This window comes from Anthonomus grandis, chromosome 2 (genome assembly GCF_022605725.1).
Source record: "Anthonomus grandis grandis chromosome 2, icAntGran1.3, whole genome shotgun sequence".
NCBI classification, from domain to species: Eukaryota; Metazoa; Arthropoda; class Insecta; order Coleoptera; family Curculionidae; genus Anthonomus; species Anthonomus grandis.
This window is the reverse complement of record NC_065547.1, coordinates 26,748,117-26,769,311: the sequence shown is the minus strand read 5'-3', so window position 1 is coordinate 26,769,311 and position 21,195 is coordinate 26,748,117. Positions and strand designations below refer to the sequence as shown.

At 32.9% G+C, this 21,195-nt stretch overlaps 1 protein-coding gene across 1 annotated transcript; it reads right to left on the bottom strand.

The window, feature by feature from the left end:
- Positions 1–10,256: 10,256 nt before the first annotated feature.
- On the bottom strand, positions 10,257–20,926 carry LOC126750716 (uncharacterized). Its single transcript, XM_050460427.1, has 4 exons — positions 20,789–20,926; positions 11,152–11,496; positions 10,823–10,976; positions 10,257–10,762 (listed from the first exon to the last, which is right to left on the bottom strand). Exons 1-4 carry the CDS (start codon positions 20,801–20,803, stop codon positions 10,332–10,334), a joined length of 945 nt encoding a protein of 314 aa, XP_050316384.1. The 5' UTR covers positions 20,804–20,926; the 3' UTR covers positions 10,257–10,331.
- Between the last annotated feature and the right edge of the window lie 269 nt (positions 20,927–21,195).

Genomic DNA, 21,195 nt, shown 5'->3' with positions numbered 1-21,195 from the left:
GTTGTAAAGTACTAATTTTCTGTTATAGTTACAGTCACAGACCATCTATTTCTGCTATAAATTCAACTTTCTTAGAAACTTTTCTAATTATATATTCTACATGATCATGAAAGTGTACAAATATCTAATTTCCTTATCGATATCCAAAAGAATAGGAGTTTTTGGAAAATCTGGAGAATTTCGATTTACCTATATTTAAACTATATTTGTTAATAAAGAACCAATTAAACATTTATTTTCTCCGATTCACCATTCATATACAGTTCCATATGATGCTATTCCCATATAACATCGATCATAGTGTCGTCTGCAAGTAACGTAATTTTACATCTCTGAGTCACTTTCACTGTATCATTCCACAAAACAAATTAGTAATGAGCTCAATAATGTTTCTTGCTGTACACTATATTACTTTTTTTGAAAACGACCTCATTACTCTTATACTCGTATATAACGTGCTGGAGATAAATATGTCTAACCATTCTGATTTATTAATTTATATATCCTATTTATGGTTTCAAAGGCTGATTTAAAATATATTTAATAGAAGAAAACTGCATGCCACTTACATCAATGCATCAATAACATATCTTCTGAGTTTGTTTATTTGATACTTCCTGGGTCTTCAACCATCCAAGTTCCTTACTGTCTTAACTCAACAGCTGGTCACTATTGCTTCAAGGTGTCATAAAGTCTTTTAATTGGGTTGGATGTCGACTGATTGGATGACATTGAGTAAAATATAATTTGTTTCTTACTTTCCTGAGGTTATTTGCAGGACACTTTTTGAGTTTTCAGCCATTCAAACTACTTACTCTTTTAACATCCAACAATTGGTCACTATTGCTTCAATATGTCCTCAAGCTCTTAGATTCGGCTGGATTTTGGTAGGCTGTAGGATACTGGGTGACATTTAGTGAAATTCATCTCTTATTTGAGCTTATGAGATCTTACCCTCATGAGCTTATTTGCTGGACACTTTCTGGGCTTCAGCCATCCAAACCTTCTTGCTATCTTAATCTTCAATAATTTTTTACTATTGCTTCGTGGTGCCATAAAGCTCTTGGACTGGATTAGATTCTATTTAGTTAGATGGTTAGCTTGTTTTTTGAGCTCAACCCAAGCAATTCGCGTGTTTCTTTTTGAAAAGTTCCAGAAGCCTGTAGCTGTTTTTTTATTTTTATTTCTGTCATATAGTTTCCCCAAATACGAAACAAAAGGTACGGTCTAGGTTAAATGTAAGGCAATTTTTACTCTCTTAAACTTTTTTACTGCACACTTTCTGGGTTTCCATTCAGCTATCCAATATTTTTATTTTTACTTCAAGGCTGAAAACCCATGGACTTTCAGCTATCTAACAATCTTAAGCTCCTTACTATCTTAACTTTATTTGTTACTATACACTGCAGGACACTTCAGGAATGACTTCAAGGCTGAAACCCATGGACCTTCAGCTATCTTACCATTTTAAGCCCCTTACTATCTTAACTCTATTTGTTACTATTACTTCCCAGTCCCTCAAAGCTCTTGGATTGAGTTGGGTTTCCATTGGTTGGGTATTATTAGATGATATTAAGTGATATATCTTTTCTTTTACCTTCGTAGGTTTGTTTGCCGGATATTTCCTGGGCTTTCAGCCATCTAAGCCTTTTCTTATCTTAATCCTCAATAATTTTCTACTAGAGCTTCGCGGTCCCATCAAACTATTTGCCTTTTTTTCTTGGACCCAATACCCCAACATTTAGCAATTAGAAGCAATAGTGCTTCTCTTGAAAAAGTTGCAGAAGCTTGTAGATCTTTTTCTGTTTTTATTTATCTCTCTCACATAGTTTTCACAAATGGGAAGAAACAAGAATGGTATATTTTGATCGACAAACTGTACAAAGTTTTATTTGGTTCTTTGTAGAAGACATGTCATATTTATTTTATTACGATTGTTTTCATGCACACCCTGTATACATTTAATCATTAATAGGATCTATTGAATGATGCTAGTAAACATAAAAATAGCAACTCTTAATGGTTCTTTGTGCGATATTTTCCTTCCAAGTCCGCGCCCACAGCGAAACAAGGAAAACCCAACCCATCGCAAGAATTCAGAATGAGATTATTTTGTTCTTTGCGTTACCTAGACGCAAGATTTTTTCTCTTTTCCTTTTATTTTTTTTTCGATGAATATATTAATATCGATGGCAATGAAGTGGCGGAACCTTGGCTGCAATGCGACCACGGGCGTGGAAAACTTTTTCTTGTATTTCTTATACATTCGGCCAGTCATGACAGTATAAATGCATACGAGAAACCTTCAGGCGTATTTAAATATTGAATTTTAACAGATTTTACTGGAAAAAGTGGTCTGGCAATAACCTCAATAATTTGGTTAATAACATAAAATTAAGAAAAAGACCCATAGCTATTAATTACATTCAGAAAGTAGATACAGAAAGTAGAGACAAATCCAAAGTAGAAGAAATGCAAATTAAATCTATGTAATACTATCTATCTAATCTAACCTATCTAAATACTACCTATAAGCTTAAAATCTGAAGGTTGTCCAGTAGTGCCCACTAATCAACTTGAATAAGGATAAGGTATAGATCCCGGATTGACTTCTTTAAATTGTATGAAAAGATATTCCTTACTCATTTGATTTATCAACTCTAGCACTATTCTACCACATTTTCAATTTGATTTTAGAAAGACGTGCAGCACGAAATATGCTATAGTCTTTAGCATTTCTCCTAACGTCCAAAATATTGACGACAACAATGTCACACTTCGTCTGCTTTCTGATTTCAGTCGAGCTTTCGATCTGGGTGACCATAGACCATGATTTTAATTAACATAATAACAATAATTAGCAGAGCTAAGTTATATCAGATGTACCCAAAGGTGGGAGTATTAGTTCATTCCTTATTTATCACATATATTGCTGATTTAATTAATAGTATGAATATAGGCCCTACCATACTGTTTGTTGATGACGCGTCTACTATGTTGGAATCTGATTATTTGCCTGGCCTTCAGTCATATGTGCTAGACAGGCATAGACAGATTATTTCAAAATAAACACACCTAGACCTTAACTTTTCTAACTGTGTTAATAGTGCTTAATGTCAAATTAATTCAAATATTTTTCATTACTAATTTTCTTGAAGAAAATAGTGATGAGCGCCTGTCCTGAAATGTGTTAAAGACATGTTAAGGAAATTTAGCTAGCATAATTTTATTATTTGGAAGCTCAACTTCCTCTTAAACAACACTATTGTGGTTTCATTGCAGCAGATCATATGATAAAATATAACTCTTCCTGGCACTGTATCACCCAACAGAATTATTAGAAATTTACTTGATAAGCCTGGTTGCCTTTGATTTTAAGAGCTTCCAATCTAAACAAATAACCAACTTATTGTTAGTTATTTATCACCTGTTAACATCAATCAGTGGCAACCAAATACAGTACAAATACACAAGCATTTTTTTTAATAATCTTTTATTAGGCCAGTGTAGGTTAGATGTAAGTTTTTATCCCAGTATCCATTTTTGTTCTTGTTCGCCATTGCATTTCCAATTTAAACCAAGGTGTAAGCTCTTTATATATATAAGATAAAGATATAAAAATGAACATAATGGAACTTATTGAATAGAAACAGCAGGAATGGAATAAGACAAAAGCAGCAAAAAAAAGTGCAGCGAAAAAGAGGACTGCACCAATGCTATCAGACTCTAGAAAGTTCTCAGTAAAGATTTATCATTAAACACTAATTTCTACATAATCAAAATAAAGGGCATTGATATTAATTGAATCGCAGGCTTAACTAACATCTACTCAGATGGTTTCAAAACTAAGAGAGGCTCGGAATGTGGTGTACACTCCAGAGACCTCCAATTAGACATTACGGAAGAACAACTAATCAACAGAATATATAATATATAGACTGCAGACAGACATTAGCTGGGTAGTTCGCACTACCTTCTGCAGGTTACAAATTCTGAAGACCTCATATCGCTGAAAACCCTAATTGAAAAAACTCATTTTTTATAAAAAAACCTAAGATCATTATAATGTCCGTAAATAAAAGGGTGCTTAACAAAAGTGTTAAGCGAGTCTAAATTAATCAAAAAAAATTAAGAGTTAAAAAGTCTTGTAAGTTCCTTTAATGGATTTAAAGGAAGTCAGCACTTCAATAATGAGGTTCAATATGCCAACTAGTATCAAATCATTTGCTTATACAATTTACCAGAAATCTACCTTTATAGATAAAATTGAAAACCCCACAAGAGTGCTTAAAGCACCTAAGGAGGATATTGCCACTGCTCTTACAATATCAATTAATTTGCATGATATGTCTAACCCTAATATTATAATGCCTACTAAGCACTGGTTAAAACTAGATTAGGTATTTACCGTACCTAAATATGTAGTACTGTCTAGTTTTTGTCGAAATCTTTCATCGCATGATGAATTAATAATTTTACTTCATAATTTTTTTTAAGCAGAGCCCTTTTCAAAAAACATATAAATATAATAATCCACTTTCGAGTTAATCTGGTTTACTATAACACCAAAAATCGTTATGTTATATTTACCGTTCATTACTGTAGTGCTATGTAAAAAACTTTCTTCATAACCTCTATTGCCAAATTAATCGAGATGAGGCTTTTGCCACAGTGTTTTGTGGGAGGTCTGCGCCAATATGTGTGCTGTTCTGAGTACTTGTACATTAATGATCTAATAAACCTCGATGTACAGGGGAAATTTACATTATTTTCCGCTTATTGGACCCTTCTCTGGCACAGCTGGAAACCACAATGATGGCGGACCTGCAGATCCCTAATGATTTGCATCAAATTTACTGTCACTTCACTTAATACTCAGAAGACCAAATTAATGATTTTAAAGTATGGTCTCGATAATGTCTCCGTTGTCCGAAGTTGCTAGGGTTATTAATAGGGAACTTAAGAACTTAGGTGGAATACTCAGAAACTTGGAGCTGGTTGGGCAAAACAGTTTACTTTGCCTTAATAAAATGCCTCTCATCTTTGCTATGGGATCTGCTTTTGGAGAAACGCTGGTAATTTCTGGATTGTTTACTCTTCAAAAACGTATTATGCGATAAGCCGAGAAAGCCTGTCCTTCACTATTAATAAAAAAAAGTATACTTACAATCTTCTGCTATACAGTATCCATTAAACAAGAAGTGGTTTGCATAATTTAGAAAAATAGACATAGATTCATGACAGTTAAGCCAAGATATCCTACTCGGCAATATAAAGATTTAAATCTCCCAGTTCTATAATCAACATAAACTAAGAACTCAATGCTCTATGAGGAATTAAAAATTTTCAAACCACCTACGAGAAAATCTCAAAGAGGAAACTTGTCCTAAGATGTTTAAGCACTATTGTGATTGCCATGGAGTGGTTGTTGTTTGTCAGTAATGAAATTTTAAAAAACAAATAATAAACATAGTGCTGTTTGTTCTAGATGTATGTCAGTCTGGAAAATTTGAAATATACAGGGTGCTTTTAAAATAAATTGAAGGACCATTCTTTTAATTTAATTTTTGGGACGACCTTATGCTACTTAGTATATGCGCTAAGTAGACTATTTTCATATTGGCTACTTTCTCATGCGCAGTTTGACTGCAATAATTTTTTTTCCAAAAAAAATCAGTACAATTAATTTTATCTTGACATCAGATATGTTAATTTTATGTCAATATTAGAATAAATTCAGATTCTAAAAGAATGGAGGATTACTTTGACTTAAATGATTTGTTTCTGTCATATACAGAGTGTTCGTAGTTATCATTCAAATTTTACGAATTTTAATGCTTCATTTCTCGCTTATGTCAAATGAAACATCCTGTATATTTTTCTGTATTTAACGAAGAATTAATAAATGAAAATTTTTTTATTATGTAGGCATAAAGGCTATCTTTGGTCATTTTTAAAATACTCACGATAATAATTAAAAAAAGCATATTAAAAATAATAATTATTTTATTATTATTACATCAAGTGTTCAATATGTCCTTAAAACTTCTTTCTATATCATGTAAGATTGTTGGAGTTACTTGAGAAAACGCATCTCGTATTCCTTGCTACATGTCTACTCCCGTTGTAGGTGGGACAACAAATAAACAACTTCTTTTATAAAACCCCTTAAAAAAAGCGAGAAATGAGGCTGTAAAATTTGAATGATAACTACGAACACCCTGTATATGACAGAAAGAAACCATTTAAGTCAAAGTGATCCTCCATTCTTCTAGAATTCGAATTTAACCTAATATTGACATTAAGTTAACATTTTTAATGCCAAGATAAAATTAAACGATGTAGTAATTTTTAAATTTTTTTTTTAATTATTGCAGTCAAACTGCGCTTGATAAAGTAGATATTATATTTAGCGCATATGCTAAGTAGCCTAAGGTGGTCCCAAAAATGAAATAAAAACACACATTGAAATAAAGCCACCCTTTTTTGAAGCATTCTGTATATTTCAAAATATTTTCAAGACATGCGTTATCACATCCCAAAGAACAACCCAAGAAACAAAGACTTCCATTATCCATTATGAATGCTAGTATTTTTACTAGATATACGTATAATACAAGGCTTAAGGGATTTATAAATACGCGCGAACTACTGCATGATAACCAGCATGGGTTTAGAACAAAATGCCAAACCGAAAAGCAGCAGTTAAATTGGGCAACCTTTTTACAAGGAACTGAACTTGGGCAAAGCAATAACTGTGTCTACTTCGACTTGCCACGTGCTTTTGACACTCTTAATTTAAAGCTTATTCAAAATATACTCTACCAAATAACGGTGAATGTAGTTCAAAGTAATTCGACATCAATGTAACAGGTCAGGAGTATTTTATTACCTTGGGAATTCGTCATCATCTTTAAGAGCATAGATATTTCTTTGTGAATTGCTTGTGACAACTAGGACTAACAATTAAATTTGATTTCATATATTCAAAGGAATATGCACCAAGGACGAAAGGTCACTAAAATAAGCTTAATAAATTAAGGTTTTGAAGGAATAAGATAAAACAGTAAAAAACTCGTTCTGCATTTACAACCTAAGAGTCAACGTGGAAAACTGCATCAATTACATAAAATTTCTAGAGATAATCAATAATGAAAAAGTTTGGTATAAGAGTCAAGTCGTCTTGGCAACACACCTTCATCTACCCACTTACTTTGCACTACTAGGGGCTGAATAAGGCCTACTACAATCTGGCAAGACAACTGAAATCGATTAGGCTTTTTTTCTGACAGTTTCTTAAGAATAACCTGAAAAGCGTTAACTTCCTAAGATAAAAAAAAAGATCACCTGGGCCTTGGGGTTTTTAAAGTCTTATTATTTTTACTAATCGCTCATACTCATATCCTCATGTATCTGTAAAGGGATTCTTCCACTACTTAGGCTACAAAGAGAGTACACTTCATCCTTAACTTGCCATGCAGACTAGCGATTCGACTAAGTCACACCCATGAAGGGCTCAGTGACATATCTGGCAGCCTTCTTGGCCAGAAAACCGGCAGACAAACAGGCTGATTTCCTTTGCTCCTTGTTTACAATCTTATTCCTTAATCAAGCTGATTTCCACAGTATTAGTAAATAACAACTATAGGGCTAATGTCTGCACTAACATTTTTTTTATTGTTCATATCGAATGTATTTGTATACTGATTATAATATAGTTATAAAGTGAGAGCCAAAAGTCCGGAATAAATTCATTTAAAATTCAGGGGTATGTTCAAAAAAAAAACGCTCGGACACGTCGATTTTTATTTTTAACTGCGGGTTTTCTAACTATAATTTTATGTATACAGAGTGGTTCAAAAATAAGTTACGACCATCAACTTCAATTTTTGAAATGGAAATACCTATATTTTATTCTGTATTCTTAAAGAACAGAAAATTCTAGACATATCTTATGTACAATATTCTATACCTATCTTCATTTGTTTTTGAGTTATTGACAGTTGAAGATCGGCATGTTTGCACTTTTGACATGTTATAAAATCCAAACGGTTAGACATAGACAAATGCGGTTTGCACTTTTTATCGAAGCTTTTTTAAAACCATCTGTTGACACTAGCTAGTTAGTGTCAACAGGTACTGAGAAATTTACGGTTGAATTTCTGAACATACAATAATTCATGCAACTATGTAACACCCTTACTAAGGTAACCTTGTTTTTTGTGTTTTTTCATCCATTGTTGCAATGATGTTGTCATCATTTTTTGAAGTGACTGGTATCAAGCAGTCTTATCCTTGTTTATTGTAAAATTTAATATTGCCTGAAAAGATGAATAAGTTAAGTGAAACTGAGAGAATAGAAATACTAATTATGATAGGATGTGGTGATCGCATTAGGACCCAACACCAGGTTTGTGAAATGTTTAATACCAAGTATCCTGATAAGACAATATCTCAGTCTACCGTTAGCAAACTAGAAAGAAAATTTAGGGAATTAGGTCACGTCAGAGATCGACCCAGATCGGGTCGTCCCTCAATTTCCGAGGAAAAGAAGTTAAATGTTGTTTTGTCCATTGAAGAAAATCCTCATACACCGACTAGACAGGCAGCACTAGATGATGAAAATGATTTTGAAAAAGGCAAAATATCATCCCTATAAATTAAAATTAATCCACGAACTTAACGAAGATGATACAGATCGTCGATTAGAGTTTTGCGAAACTATAATGAATGTCTGCCATAACGACCGTCTTTTTACTCGTAGAATAATTTTTTCTGACGAATCGACCTTCTGCCTCAATGGTACAGTGAACAGAAAGAACTGCCGTTACTGGTCTTCCTCCAATCCAAATTGGGTGATTAAAGCTCATACCCAATATCCTCAGTCTGTGAATGTTTGGGCCGGCATTATCAATGACAGAGTCATAGATCCATTTTTCTTCGAAGGTACCTTAACAGGTCAACGTTATTTGGAATTCTTAAGGAACGAACTGATTCCCGCTTTATGTTTGATGTTTCCAAATGCAAATAATCCCAATATTCCAGAAGCTTCAATTTGGGTCCAGCAAGATGGCGCGCCGCCACACTTCAGCAGAGCCGTGCGCCAATATTTAAGTGAGGTATTTCCGGGTCGATGGATTGGGCGAAGGGGTCAATTGGAGTGGCCTGCTAGGTCCCCCGACTTGACTCCTTTAGACTTCTTTTTGTGGGGTTATTTAAAGCATAGTGTGTATGTAAATAAACCCAACAATTTAGAAGAATTGAAAAATAATATAAGAAATGAGATTCAACGAATACCTCAAGAAATGATACGCAACGTTCTGAGAGAATTCGAATCAAGACTCGCTTACTATCAAGAAGTTAATGAGGCTCAATTTGAACATTTAATTCGGTCTAGATTAGATTGACACTTACTAGCTAGTGTCAACAGATGGTTTTAAAAAAGCTTCGATAAAAAGTGCAAACCGCATTTGTCTATGTCTAACCGTTTGGATTTTATAACATGTCAAAAGTGCAAATATGCCGGTCTTCAACTGTCAATAACTCAAAAACAAATGAAAATAGGTATAGGACATTGTACATAAAATATGTCTAGAATTTTCTGTTCTTTAAGAATACAGAATAAAAAATAGGTATTTCTATTTCAAAAATTGAAGTTGATGGTCGTAACTTATTTTTGAACCACTCTGTATACATAAAATTATAGTTAGAAAACCCGCAGTTAAAAATAAAAATCGACGTGTCCGAGCGTTTTTTTTTGAACATACCCCTGAATTTTAAATGAATTTATTCCGGACTTTTGGCTCTCACTGTATATATCGCATGATGGTTATGCCAGTCACTTCAACTTGGAAAACGCTTGAGCTAGTATTGAGGGTCTAAGTGATACTTTGCTTTATAGCATTGAAGTATATTCCCCCAATTTTTCGCGTTTCTTGAAAGATACTGATAGTTGTACTATCCCACACATGGACTCTTTGCATACCTATGTCTGCACTTGCTTCAATTTCAACAGGGAGGTCTTATCTTTTACATACACCTCAAATTCCTCCTTCATGATTTTTATATATTAAACATTTTCATCTTTTTCGGATAAGGAGAATTTAATATTAATATTATGTAGAACTTTATTTTAATGTCCCGAGTTTTATCATCGATTCAGATATGAGGCAGTAATGTTGAACTTTGCCTCAAGGATGGAGCTATTTTTAACATCTCCGTAAAATCGATTTAACAAATATTGGCAAAAAGTACAATTAAAATAAAAACATTTTTATTATCTAATCATTACAATAAATATACATATATCACATAGAAAATAGAGACATTATCTAGCTACAGAATGGATAATTAGGACACACCTCGGCATCCACACCAGCAGGCAGCTGCGCAACAGCTGGCACGGGTTCAGATCCAGCACCTAAGGCATTATAATTACGTTCCTGCACAGGCGCAGGCTGACTGTACTTAGCTCCAGCGGGCAAAAATCTAGCTGCGGTAAGCCCTTGGGGGTAGGTAATGTATCTTGGGCTAGAGGAATATTGAGATGCTGCTTGTTGAGCTGGATATTGTACAGCTCCCGCACTTGGTTGAGCATATTGGGATGCAGCTATTTGTGCTGGATAATGACCGGCGCCTGCGCTTGGTTGAGCGTACTGGACGGCTGCGCCTGGTTGAGAGGCATATTGGGAGGCAGCTATTTGAGCTGGGTATTGAACTGCGCCCGCGCCATGGGATTGAGAACCATATTGCTGTGCCCCAACTATAGCAAAGAAATGGTTCAGTAATCTTTAGTTTTATTTGGTATAATGTGAATTATTACCTGCGACTTGTGGTGCCAAAGCTTCGTCCAATCCTTCACCGTGGTAGTCGCCATCTCCAATATATTCTCCACGGTCGAGTTTTTGTTGCACTTCTGGAGAGTATTGAGATTCTGGTTTCGGTGGTACTGGTGGAGCGGAAGGAGTTACTTGGGCCTATAAAACATAAATAGTATTTTAGACACAGGAATAGAATATTTTTAAAATCTTCAAACCAATATAAACAAGTGTATTAGCTTTTAAGTCATTATCAGTGCTAATTGTCAATTATGCATATGAGACCAAGAAACATTGTCTTTGTATAATTCGTTACGAAGAAATGAATACTTACAATATATTTAGGATCAGATGCTTTCGCTACAGCCTGTAAAGTTACCAAAGGGTTGGAGCAGTCAGGATAATCTGGACATGAAGAGGCGTCCACTCCAGCAGGGTATTGGGCGGCAGTAGGTAAAGGTCCTTGGGGTTGGTACTGAACTTGTTGTGGAGCTTGCTGGTACCGAACTTGCTGCGGGGCTTGTTGTTGGTACTGGACTTGCTTGTATTGTGGCTGTTGAGCTTGTTGATATTGCAGCTGTTGGTATTGAGGCTGTAGTTGTTGGTACTGACTTGCTTGACGGTATTGGGGTTGGTAATGTTGAGCTAGAGTTAGGGCCAAGAGGCAGGAGAGTAGTTCCTGAAATGAAACAAATGTTAAATTAGTTACTTCTTTTGCTCATAAAAAATAACCATATATAAAAATACAAAGTTACTCATTTATATTGAAATATTCTACAAATTATTTAGCCGTGTGTGAAGATTTTTAAATTAATTCTGTTTTATTTTGGAAAAGTTAAAAGGTTTAATAAACTAAGATATAAAAAAAGTAAAATCTTAAGAGAAATCACCTAAAATTCTAATAAAATAAAATAGTGAAACTAGTAGGAAATTATATATTTATAATAAATCTTGTTCACTAAAAGACGTATTATTTCATAATATTTTAATGGAGTACACATATAGGCATACGATATAGTGTATGCACTGAATTCCGCAAGAAGAATATAAAATAGACCCACTTAAATCAAATTAACATTACTTAAAAGTTGGTTCTTTTATTCATCTGTTAGTGTCAACACATTTATCAAAAGTTAAATGCAGTATGGAATAGATACTTAACAGAGAAAATGAAAAATACTACTTCATAGTAAGATGTGTATATTACGGGATCTACAAAGCCTCTAATACCCTGGTACCCAGATCATTGTTCCTGTTATGGTGTGGATAAATATCAGCATGAGTTATAAACTTCTCAATATTCTTCCTAATAAATAGGAGGGATAGGAGACTAAAGGTACATGGCAGGATAAGAATTCTATAGTTCTCTACAATGTAAACTGCAGAGTTCTGGATATTCTAGATTAGCAATTATTCTCATAGATCTGTGTTGTAAGGCTCATATTTTAAATATAAGGTTAGAATAACCTTATGTAATCACAGAGTGGAAATATCCAAAGTATTCCTGAGTGTGCAAGCTTAACGTAGCGTACGTGAATACATTTTGTATTAGAAATATACGTCTTAATAAGTTAAACGAGAGTTACTTAGTCACCAGGTCAACTCAAAGACCAGAGTGACAGCAAGGGAAGTTACAGCTTCATCCAGACTCTGTTGATCACGACTACAATCTCTAGAGGCAAAAATAATCTTTTTGGCTTTGTTCTTATTTAGACTTAATAAAATTCGCATCGCTTACTCTATTACTCTATTAAGTCATGCTGAGCTTGATTGGTTAGTTGTAATATCCAGGCAGTTATCTGCAATGAAGGTCGTGTCATCAACATAAATATAAAATAATCACCCAGAATGATAAATGGCGTCCCGCCGAACTTTTGCAAAATGGGGGTCTGCTAGGGTCCAAAAAGTAGTATTTAGATGTGTGCCAAATTTCAAATTTTTATATAAACGTTCAAAAGTTATGAGAGGGGAGGGACAATTAAGAGCCGCACTGTATACATATATATAATCTATTAATAAATCGAATACACTTGACAAAATTCTTAAAATGTTGCTTGAACTAGAAACTGCACTCAAAACCATCCAGAATTTTCTGATTGTTGAATGCTTTAGTATTGATGTAAGGTTGCAACGATTTTCAGGCTACAGAAATTGAGCAATAATCCTCGGAGTTCATCTTAGAGACTTTTTTAGCTACACAAATGATTTTACTATCAGTACTGCAAATAACTATATCCTATTAGCAGAATATAATTTTCGATTAATGACATATCGGGTGGAAATATTTGTCTAGGTATCTAACTCCTTACAATTAAAATTTCAAACGAGAAAAGTGTGAAACCGCAGCAACTTATACACATCGGAAGACTGTTGGAAGCATTGAACCTAGAATAAACCAATTTATTGGAAAAAGATTACGAGCATCATACTTATGAAAACTTGGTATTAAGCATAGTGGAAGCAAATAGGTACAGGGAATATTGGCACGCACGATATTTCGAATCTTTCTTTCTTTTGTTTAGAATAGTTTTAAATCTGTATTCAGTCACTTCTTCAATTCGTAAAAGGTTATTAATTTGTCTGTGTTCCGTGCATGCAACGACGGTGTGTTTGGTCTTTTTGGTCTATATATTATAGATTTACAATAATATTAGTATAGTAAAAGACTAGCTGAAAAAAATGGACAGGTAAGGCAGTAAAATAAATCTAATTTAGGGCTGAAGATTAATTTGATAAATTTTATATAGGTTCTTGATTAAAATACCTAAGAAAACAAATACTGAGGCAGTAGATAACCCACAGCTCGACTTCTGTTTAACGACAGTCTCATGAGTCGCAACCTAAACATCAAGAAGTAAGTTACATTACTGGTAATAGTAGTGATAGCAGCAGTCTTCCTATGAATGCCCGCCGAAAAAAAAGAAAAAATATTACAAACAAAAGTTTACGGAATTATGGCTTAAAAACGAAAATTTTTCTATTTGGTTAGTTAGAAACTCTCATAAAAAAGATGAAGCTTTTTGTAAAATATGCTCAAAAGCAATTTCGGGTGGAATTACTCACGTCAATAGACATGCAAGTTCCAAAACACATGAAAATAATCTAAATGCTGCCCAAAATGCACCAAGGTAACTGGTAGTATATAACAAGGTATTCAGTAACAAGGTTACTGAATTTTATAATAAAAAAAAGAAGACCGACTATCGTTACAAACTAAGGCAGCGGAATTAAAAATTTTAGGATTTATTGCTGAACACAATATAGCGTTTTTAGTTTTAGATCACTTCCCACAATTACTCCGAATTCCGAAATCGCTGAAAAAATAAAACTAGGCAGAAAGAAGGAAAGAAGAATTTGCAAAGACTTTTTTTGTTTTATCAAAACAGTTACAAACTTGCAAATTCTCCCTAATTGTAGATGAAACCACAGATATTTCCTCATCGAAGAGCCTTGTTATGGTTGTCCGTTTTTATGACAAATCAGCAGAGAAAGTGTGTGATAAATTTTTGGCATTAATTAAAGTTGAGAATGCCACATCAAGTGGAATATTCGAATCTATTTCAAAAATTTTTTGACGAAAACAAAATTCCTTCCAAAAACCTATTTGGTTTTGCTGCGGATAATGCTGCAACCATGATGGGACATAAATCTGGATTACAGCAAAAATTACAGAAATTCAACCCAACGTTATATGTATTCGGCTGTTCATGCCACACCTTAGATCTTTGTAGTAGTGCTGCCTGTGCCAAGCTTCCTGATTCAGTAGAAGAATTGATAAGAGACATATATTCATATTTTTCCCACAGCTCCAAAAGAATTGAATCATTTAGAGAATACCAGCTTTTCACAGAGACACAGCCACACGTGATTTTAAGACCATCTCAAACAAGGTGGTTAAGTCTCCAGTTGGTAGTGAACAAGATCCTGGAACAATGGGCAGCTTTTAAATTATTTTTTGGCAGAAAATATTAAAAAGGCAAAAAATATATTAAATGCTCTAAACAATGACACTTTTAAGCTGTATTTCTCTTTTTTATCATATATTTTAGATATTGTTAATAAAACGAACTTAGGATTTCAATCTGAAGGTTTTAAAATGCATGTTTTGCTAAATAGGATTACAACTTTGTACAAAACTATTATTAGGAACTTTATTAATCATACTTATATTAATGAGAGGCCGTTAAATCAAGTTTCTTTTCATCCAGAAAATTATTTACCGTTGGATGCTATCTATGTAGGTGCAAATTGTGAAGTTATTTTACAAGAATATCACATCCCTGACATTGAACTGAAACAATTTAAAATATCTTGTTTCAGTTTTTACGTGGAGCTATATTCTGAAATTAAAAAAAGATTCAAGTTTGATGATCCAGTAATAACTTTTGCAAGAAATTTAGATCCAAAAATAATGACAGTTTCAACTTAATCCATCGTGCCAATATATTTAAAATTTAAACCTTGTTTTCCTGATATAAATATAGAGCAGCTCAGTAGTGAATGGAGAAGCATTGCTGCAAACGATGTTCTATTGAAAAACAATAATAAATCTGTAGAGGAATTCTGGACTCTTGTATTCAATATGAAACATTCTCTAGGAAAGTTAATGTACACAAATTTGACGGTTTTTGTTCAAGCATTATTGTCGCTTCCACACTCTTCAGCGGCGGCTGAGAGAAAATTTTCCGATTTAAATTTAATAAAGACAAAAAATAGAAATAAATTACAAATAAGTACATGTGATGCTCTCGTACATTCTAAGGCTCTTTTAACTAATGCAAATAGCCAATGCCACAACTTTTAACCCTCGGAACATCTATTGAGCTTAAATATTAACTCAAACTCACAGAATGAGGAATAAGAGCCTGATGATATAATATTTTAATTAAAATGTTATATCCTCCTATCTATATCCTCTTTATATAAACTACTAAAAATTATATATTATTAGGATTTGGTATATAATATATGTACATTCATGTTCATTATATTTTTAGTAGGTATATTTAATGAAGTACAAACATGCAATGAAAAATTTGTTTTTTCGTTTATTCAAAAATTTTTTTATTAAAAAATGCAGAAAAAACATAGGATCCGCCTGAAAAGTTCTCAAAATTTACTATAAATACCTACGAGAAAACCTTCAAATTAAAAAATCAAAACCAGTCCTTTAATTCAATAATTTAAATTAATAATTTAATAATCCTTAAATTAATTTTTTTTTAATCTAGTACAATCTAGTACATTTTTAGGATCAATTCTAGTAAATATGCTTTATGTCAAAAGCACAACGCTGTTTTGGACTACTACATCAGGTCCCGCGACGCATCTGGGGGGGTCTTTCCAGCTCCTGCGTCCGTCAAAAGTGAACGTGCTGTCCGCTGTGACGGAGAGAGATTAAGTCGTGAAATAAATCTAGTATCATCTCTCTCCGCCAGGATCTTTTTAGTAAATAAAATTAAAATAGTTAACCAAAAACTAAAATAGCTAATATTAAAACGTTGCTTATATAGATCCTATATATTCTGCAGATTTACCTGACAAAATTGCTACGAATTAAATTAATTTTATAACAAATATATTCCGGCGCAGATGTATTAACTTGTAGGAAAATTTAAAGTGCGTTGTAAAAAAGTAAGAAAGCCGAACAGAACAGCTACACTGAATAGAGACAAAACACGCAATGAAACCACGAGAGTAAATATAATAAGTATTTTCGAAAAGAGAATTAAATCTGAGTAGAATCAGTAAGATGAGGAAAAGCGGAGTGGCATACTAGGAAGGTAAAGAGATTGAAAGCCACGAGGCAAAACACAACTTGTTTAATTTACATAAAAAACTAAATTAAACTAGCTCTAACCCACTACCTAGAAAACCAAGATGGAAACCAGACAAGATATATGTATATGTCAAAAACCCATATTTTATCATATTTATTTAAATTATTTTAATGTAAAGTTGAAAGACCTACACGCTGGCAGTTGTTCTGCCTTAGTAGCGATTTCTTTGCTTGTTAAAATTATCTAGCATTGTTATTATTAGGAGTTTATTATTGTATCATTTATATGAATTTTTTATAAAGCTGAATTATTATTTAACTTGGATGGAAATAATATATTAGAAAACTTTTTGTTGTTTGATGTAAGATGTAGATGTAATATGGTTGAAAAAAGTAAACAAAAATGTAAAACAACTGAATCTGATCAACTGAGGACTGAAATTTTGAAACTGTTAGTCGGTGGAGGAATAACAGCGCTCACAAAACTATTTAACTCTATAAACTATTTAACTAGCCACATGGCAGGCTATATAATAAGGGCAGCTCAGGAACTAGAAAGGCGTTGCTTGCTGTTAATATGCTGCTCCAAATATCTAGTAATGTTAACCCTAGTGTCTTCCTTTGTTCAAAGGAATAGGGATAGATGGCAAAGATATTCGGATAATTGCCAATTTGTATATAACTACCAGACAGCTGTATTTCGACTAGAACACCAACTGTCGGATGAAATTAGCATCAAGCCAGGACTGCTGCAGGGATGCATTTTATCACCCGTAATTTTTAACACCTATTTAAAAGAAATATTTAATGAAGCTCTTAATACAGGCCGATAATACATTTATTTTCACTGAGAATCAGGAAGATCTATAAAACCTAATAAATAAGATACCCGACACTTCTACATAGTTTGGCTTAAGATTTAATACCAGCAAAACAAAATATATGACTATTAGCAAAAAACCTGATATAGGAGGTGATGATGGATCAAAAGAGTGTTAACCAGTAACAACTTGACGCTGAAGTTGTGGATAAATATGATACGCTGCTACATCTTTCCAGTTCTTTTGTTCTGCATGGAAGCATGTCTAGAATCAATCGAGATATGAATGTACCGGCTACTAAAAATCAATTGGGCACAGAATTAGTAACAACTTTGCTCTGAATCGCTTGGCCACAGATTTAGAAGTAGTTAAAACTATCAAAAGATGCAAATTAGAATATTTTGGTCATATCGTAAGACATCCATAAGTCAACGATCGCTGAACGGTCATGGTGTAACCAAAAAAGAAGAAATTATTTAAAGGATTCATATTCATCGTAATACCTTTTTAAAATTCATCCGGCTGAAAAATTGCCACAGAATAAACAGTTCACATACCAACAAATTTTTTATCGCCTAATCGACCTTGGTGCCGCTAAATTTTCACAACAATAAACCATTATTATAATTCACAAAAAAAGTAAATCGTGGAAATGTTTCGTAAAAGTGAACGTTTCGACAAAATATATAATTAGAGATCAAAACAGATTTGCTCGGCATACTTTCGATTTCGCACACCATCAACCGCAATCCATCAAATAATTAAATCGATCAATTTATTCACGGCCTTGACTGTGAACCAGAGCAGAAGCATGAAGTCAATCCAGGTTTTAACTTATTAATGATTTAATAGTGTAATTACAATTAAATTAAACTCATATAACAATAGTAATAATAAATTAAAATCAGGTTAACCGCACTAGAGCGCACAGAAAAGGCGTGTATATGCTATAGTTTAAAGTTTTCGCTCTACATTTTATATGTACCTTATGGCTCGTGACTTCCTCATTCGTATTACGTCTATCATTACCTAATAAATGTTTTTCTTTGCTTCGTTGGTTTTAACGATATTTTACTTTCGATTCGCGTTCACATGGACTATGTACAATACAAATTGTGAGTGGGTTTATTACGCAAGCAACAAACCGTTTAATTGTTATATATTTTTTTTTTGGTTTGGTTGCAAGAGCAAAGCTACGGGAGATTGTTTACAATTCATTTGTTATAAGTTCAAAGTTATTTTACGAACTATACTATTACAAAAAACTATAGTTGTGTGCCAGAATATTTGCGTTTTATTGAATAAACTCTAGCTGTTTTAAGGTAAAATAAAAATTCCGCAGTCTCCCTCCACTAATTTATTAAACATTTAGTTATATAACATTCCCGACATGTGTCGGACACAGTGGTGTTTATTATCAGGGTATTATATCATTGGTATTAGACATACGCCCCAGGGTGTGATTTCATGTTAAAAAAAATAAATACATAAATAAAGAGTTTTTTGACATAGAATCAAACCCCGGGGCCTATATCTAATACCAATTTTAGACGTTTTATCTCCTGATGATGGACACCACTGTGTCCGAAACATGTCGGGAATTTTAAGTAACTAAATGTTTAATAAATAAGTGGAGGGAGGCTGCAGGATTTTCATTTTACCTTAACCCACGACTCCACTGCAAGTATGGACTATTTTTTCACTCTAGCTGTTTTATTTACTTTCTATCTTGTTAAAAAAATTAATTGTATTTTATTTATTATTATTAAAGTCAATACTTAATGGGTAAATATGCTTCAATCACTGTAATAAAAAAAAGTTCTTCCAGCATTTTTATGCAGGCTGTTTCTGAATGGTAATAAAGAGAAGGTTTATTAAAATCAATATAAAAATGAAAAAAGCTTAAATGAAGTTAAATGACTAAATACTACCCCAGGAAAATCCATTGATAAAAATAGAAAAAAGCCAGGGTGTTCAAGATTTATTAACAATATACAAAAACACATTAGGCTATTTAATGAATACTAATTTACTTTTAGAAACAACAAGGCTTTAGTGCTTACATCTTGTACTTGAACTCATAAAGTGTAATATGATACTGTTAGGGCTTATGGCTTGAGTAAAGCCTTTGACTGTGTACATATTTTATCCTGAAAGTGTGACCCCAATTCATTAACGACTTCGATAAAATCGAACACTGCCTGGGAGAGTTTTTGAACAAAAAGTTAAAATTAGTTTTCCTTAAGACTGTGTTTTTATATTCACACATTTTATATATAATCTAACAAACGATTTGATATAAGCTCTTTGCCCATGACACTTTGGTATCCTTTCTGGCTTATTACTTCATCAATCTCTTATAAGTTCTGTACCTAAGTGATTCTCGAAGTTAATTAGCTAAAAGGAACAAAGCACCGTCCGGTGACTAACAAATCTTTCTGTGTACATAGATTACTGGTCAATTAAGCAAAAACCAAGAAAAGTATCTTCTCTCTTAAAGACAATATCGATTATCAAATCCTAAACTTCAATAGAGATGATACAACAGCTTTAGAACTAATTAACTAATATATAATAATAATAATCTGCCTTTAAATGTTCATGCATTTAAAGATTGCGAGTTGGCTTAAGGGTTGTCGCTGGCCTTGGATTTTCATAATTGTGAGCTGTATTTAATATAAATAATTATATTTATAAGATTTTTATTAATTGTGCTCAAAATGTAGGATAAAAATAAGACCTTGTGTAAATTTTATGCAGCGCTTCAAATTGCTAGCAAAATTCAAAATATTTTAAGATGTGCGGGATTAACAGAATTGTAAAATATAAAGTATAAGTTTAAAATTGTAGAAAAATTAACTACATTATATAAGCACTAGAATGAGTCTTTAGATATTAAATGCAATTTAAGCATTAATCAAAACACTTTTTTTTGAACCGCAAAAATCTATGGAGACCATATTCTAAGAATTGTACAAAAGAAAGACTACAACTAAATGATAACTAGCTCGGCTTCTTTTCTAAACATTTTTAAATCATTTTTTTTTAAATAATTAAAATTTAATTAGAATTAATTTCACCTGAATTTCAGAAAGGCCCAAAATATTGCATTGCTCCTAGAAAATTTAAAATTCTGCAAAAATTAAATTCAAACAATCATTGAATAATATTTCTAGATATGTTAAACTAGCTTCCAAAATCACTTTATAAATCTTAGCCCGAATGATTAAAATGATAGATATACATATAATTGGCCGTATCATCACAATTCACCGCACTAAATAAAAGTCACAAATGACATAATCACTTTCAATTACTTCGACGTAAACCCAGTCAAACCACATATACCACTATGCACTATTTAAACTTACCAATTTAAGAAACATGGCTGGTGCAGTTTTGACCACTAGTGGTGAAATGTAAATGATATTAACCGAAAAATAGCGAACCCATATATACCTTTCCACCCATAAAGAGTCTATGCCTTCCCAGGCTTATGATGCAGAAAGACCATGAACTTATAGCTCAAGAAATAACCGTTTTTTGTGTGTTTTTTCGTTGAATGAAAGAAATTAGATCATTATTCGCTTTATTTGATAATGATCTTCTGCTTCCTATGTTATTAACAAAGAAGGTAAGATGGGTTAATTAATGATATTGAATGGGTTAATTAAGTGAAGGACTGTAAAAGAGGAGGATAGGTAAAAAAAATGATAGATACAAAAAAACATCCTTTACAAATAATGGTATTCTTGATGGTAATAGTATTTCAGAAGCA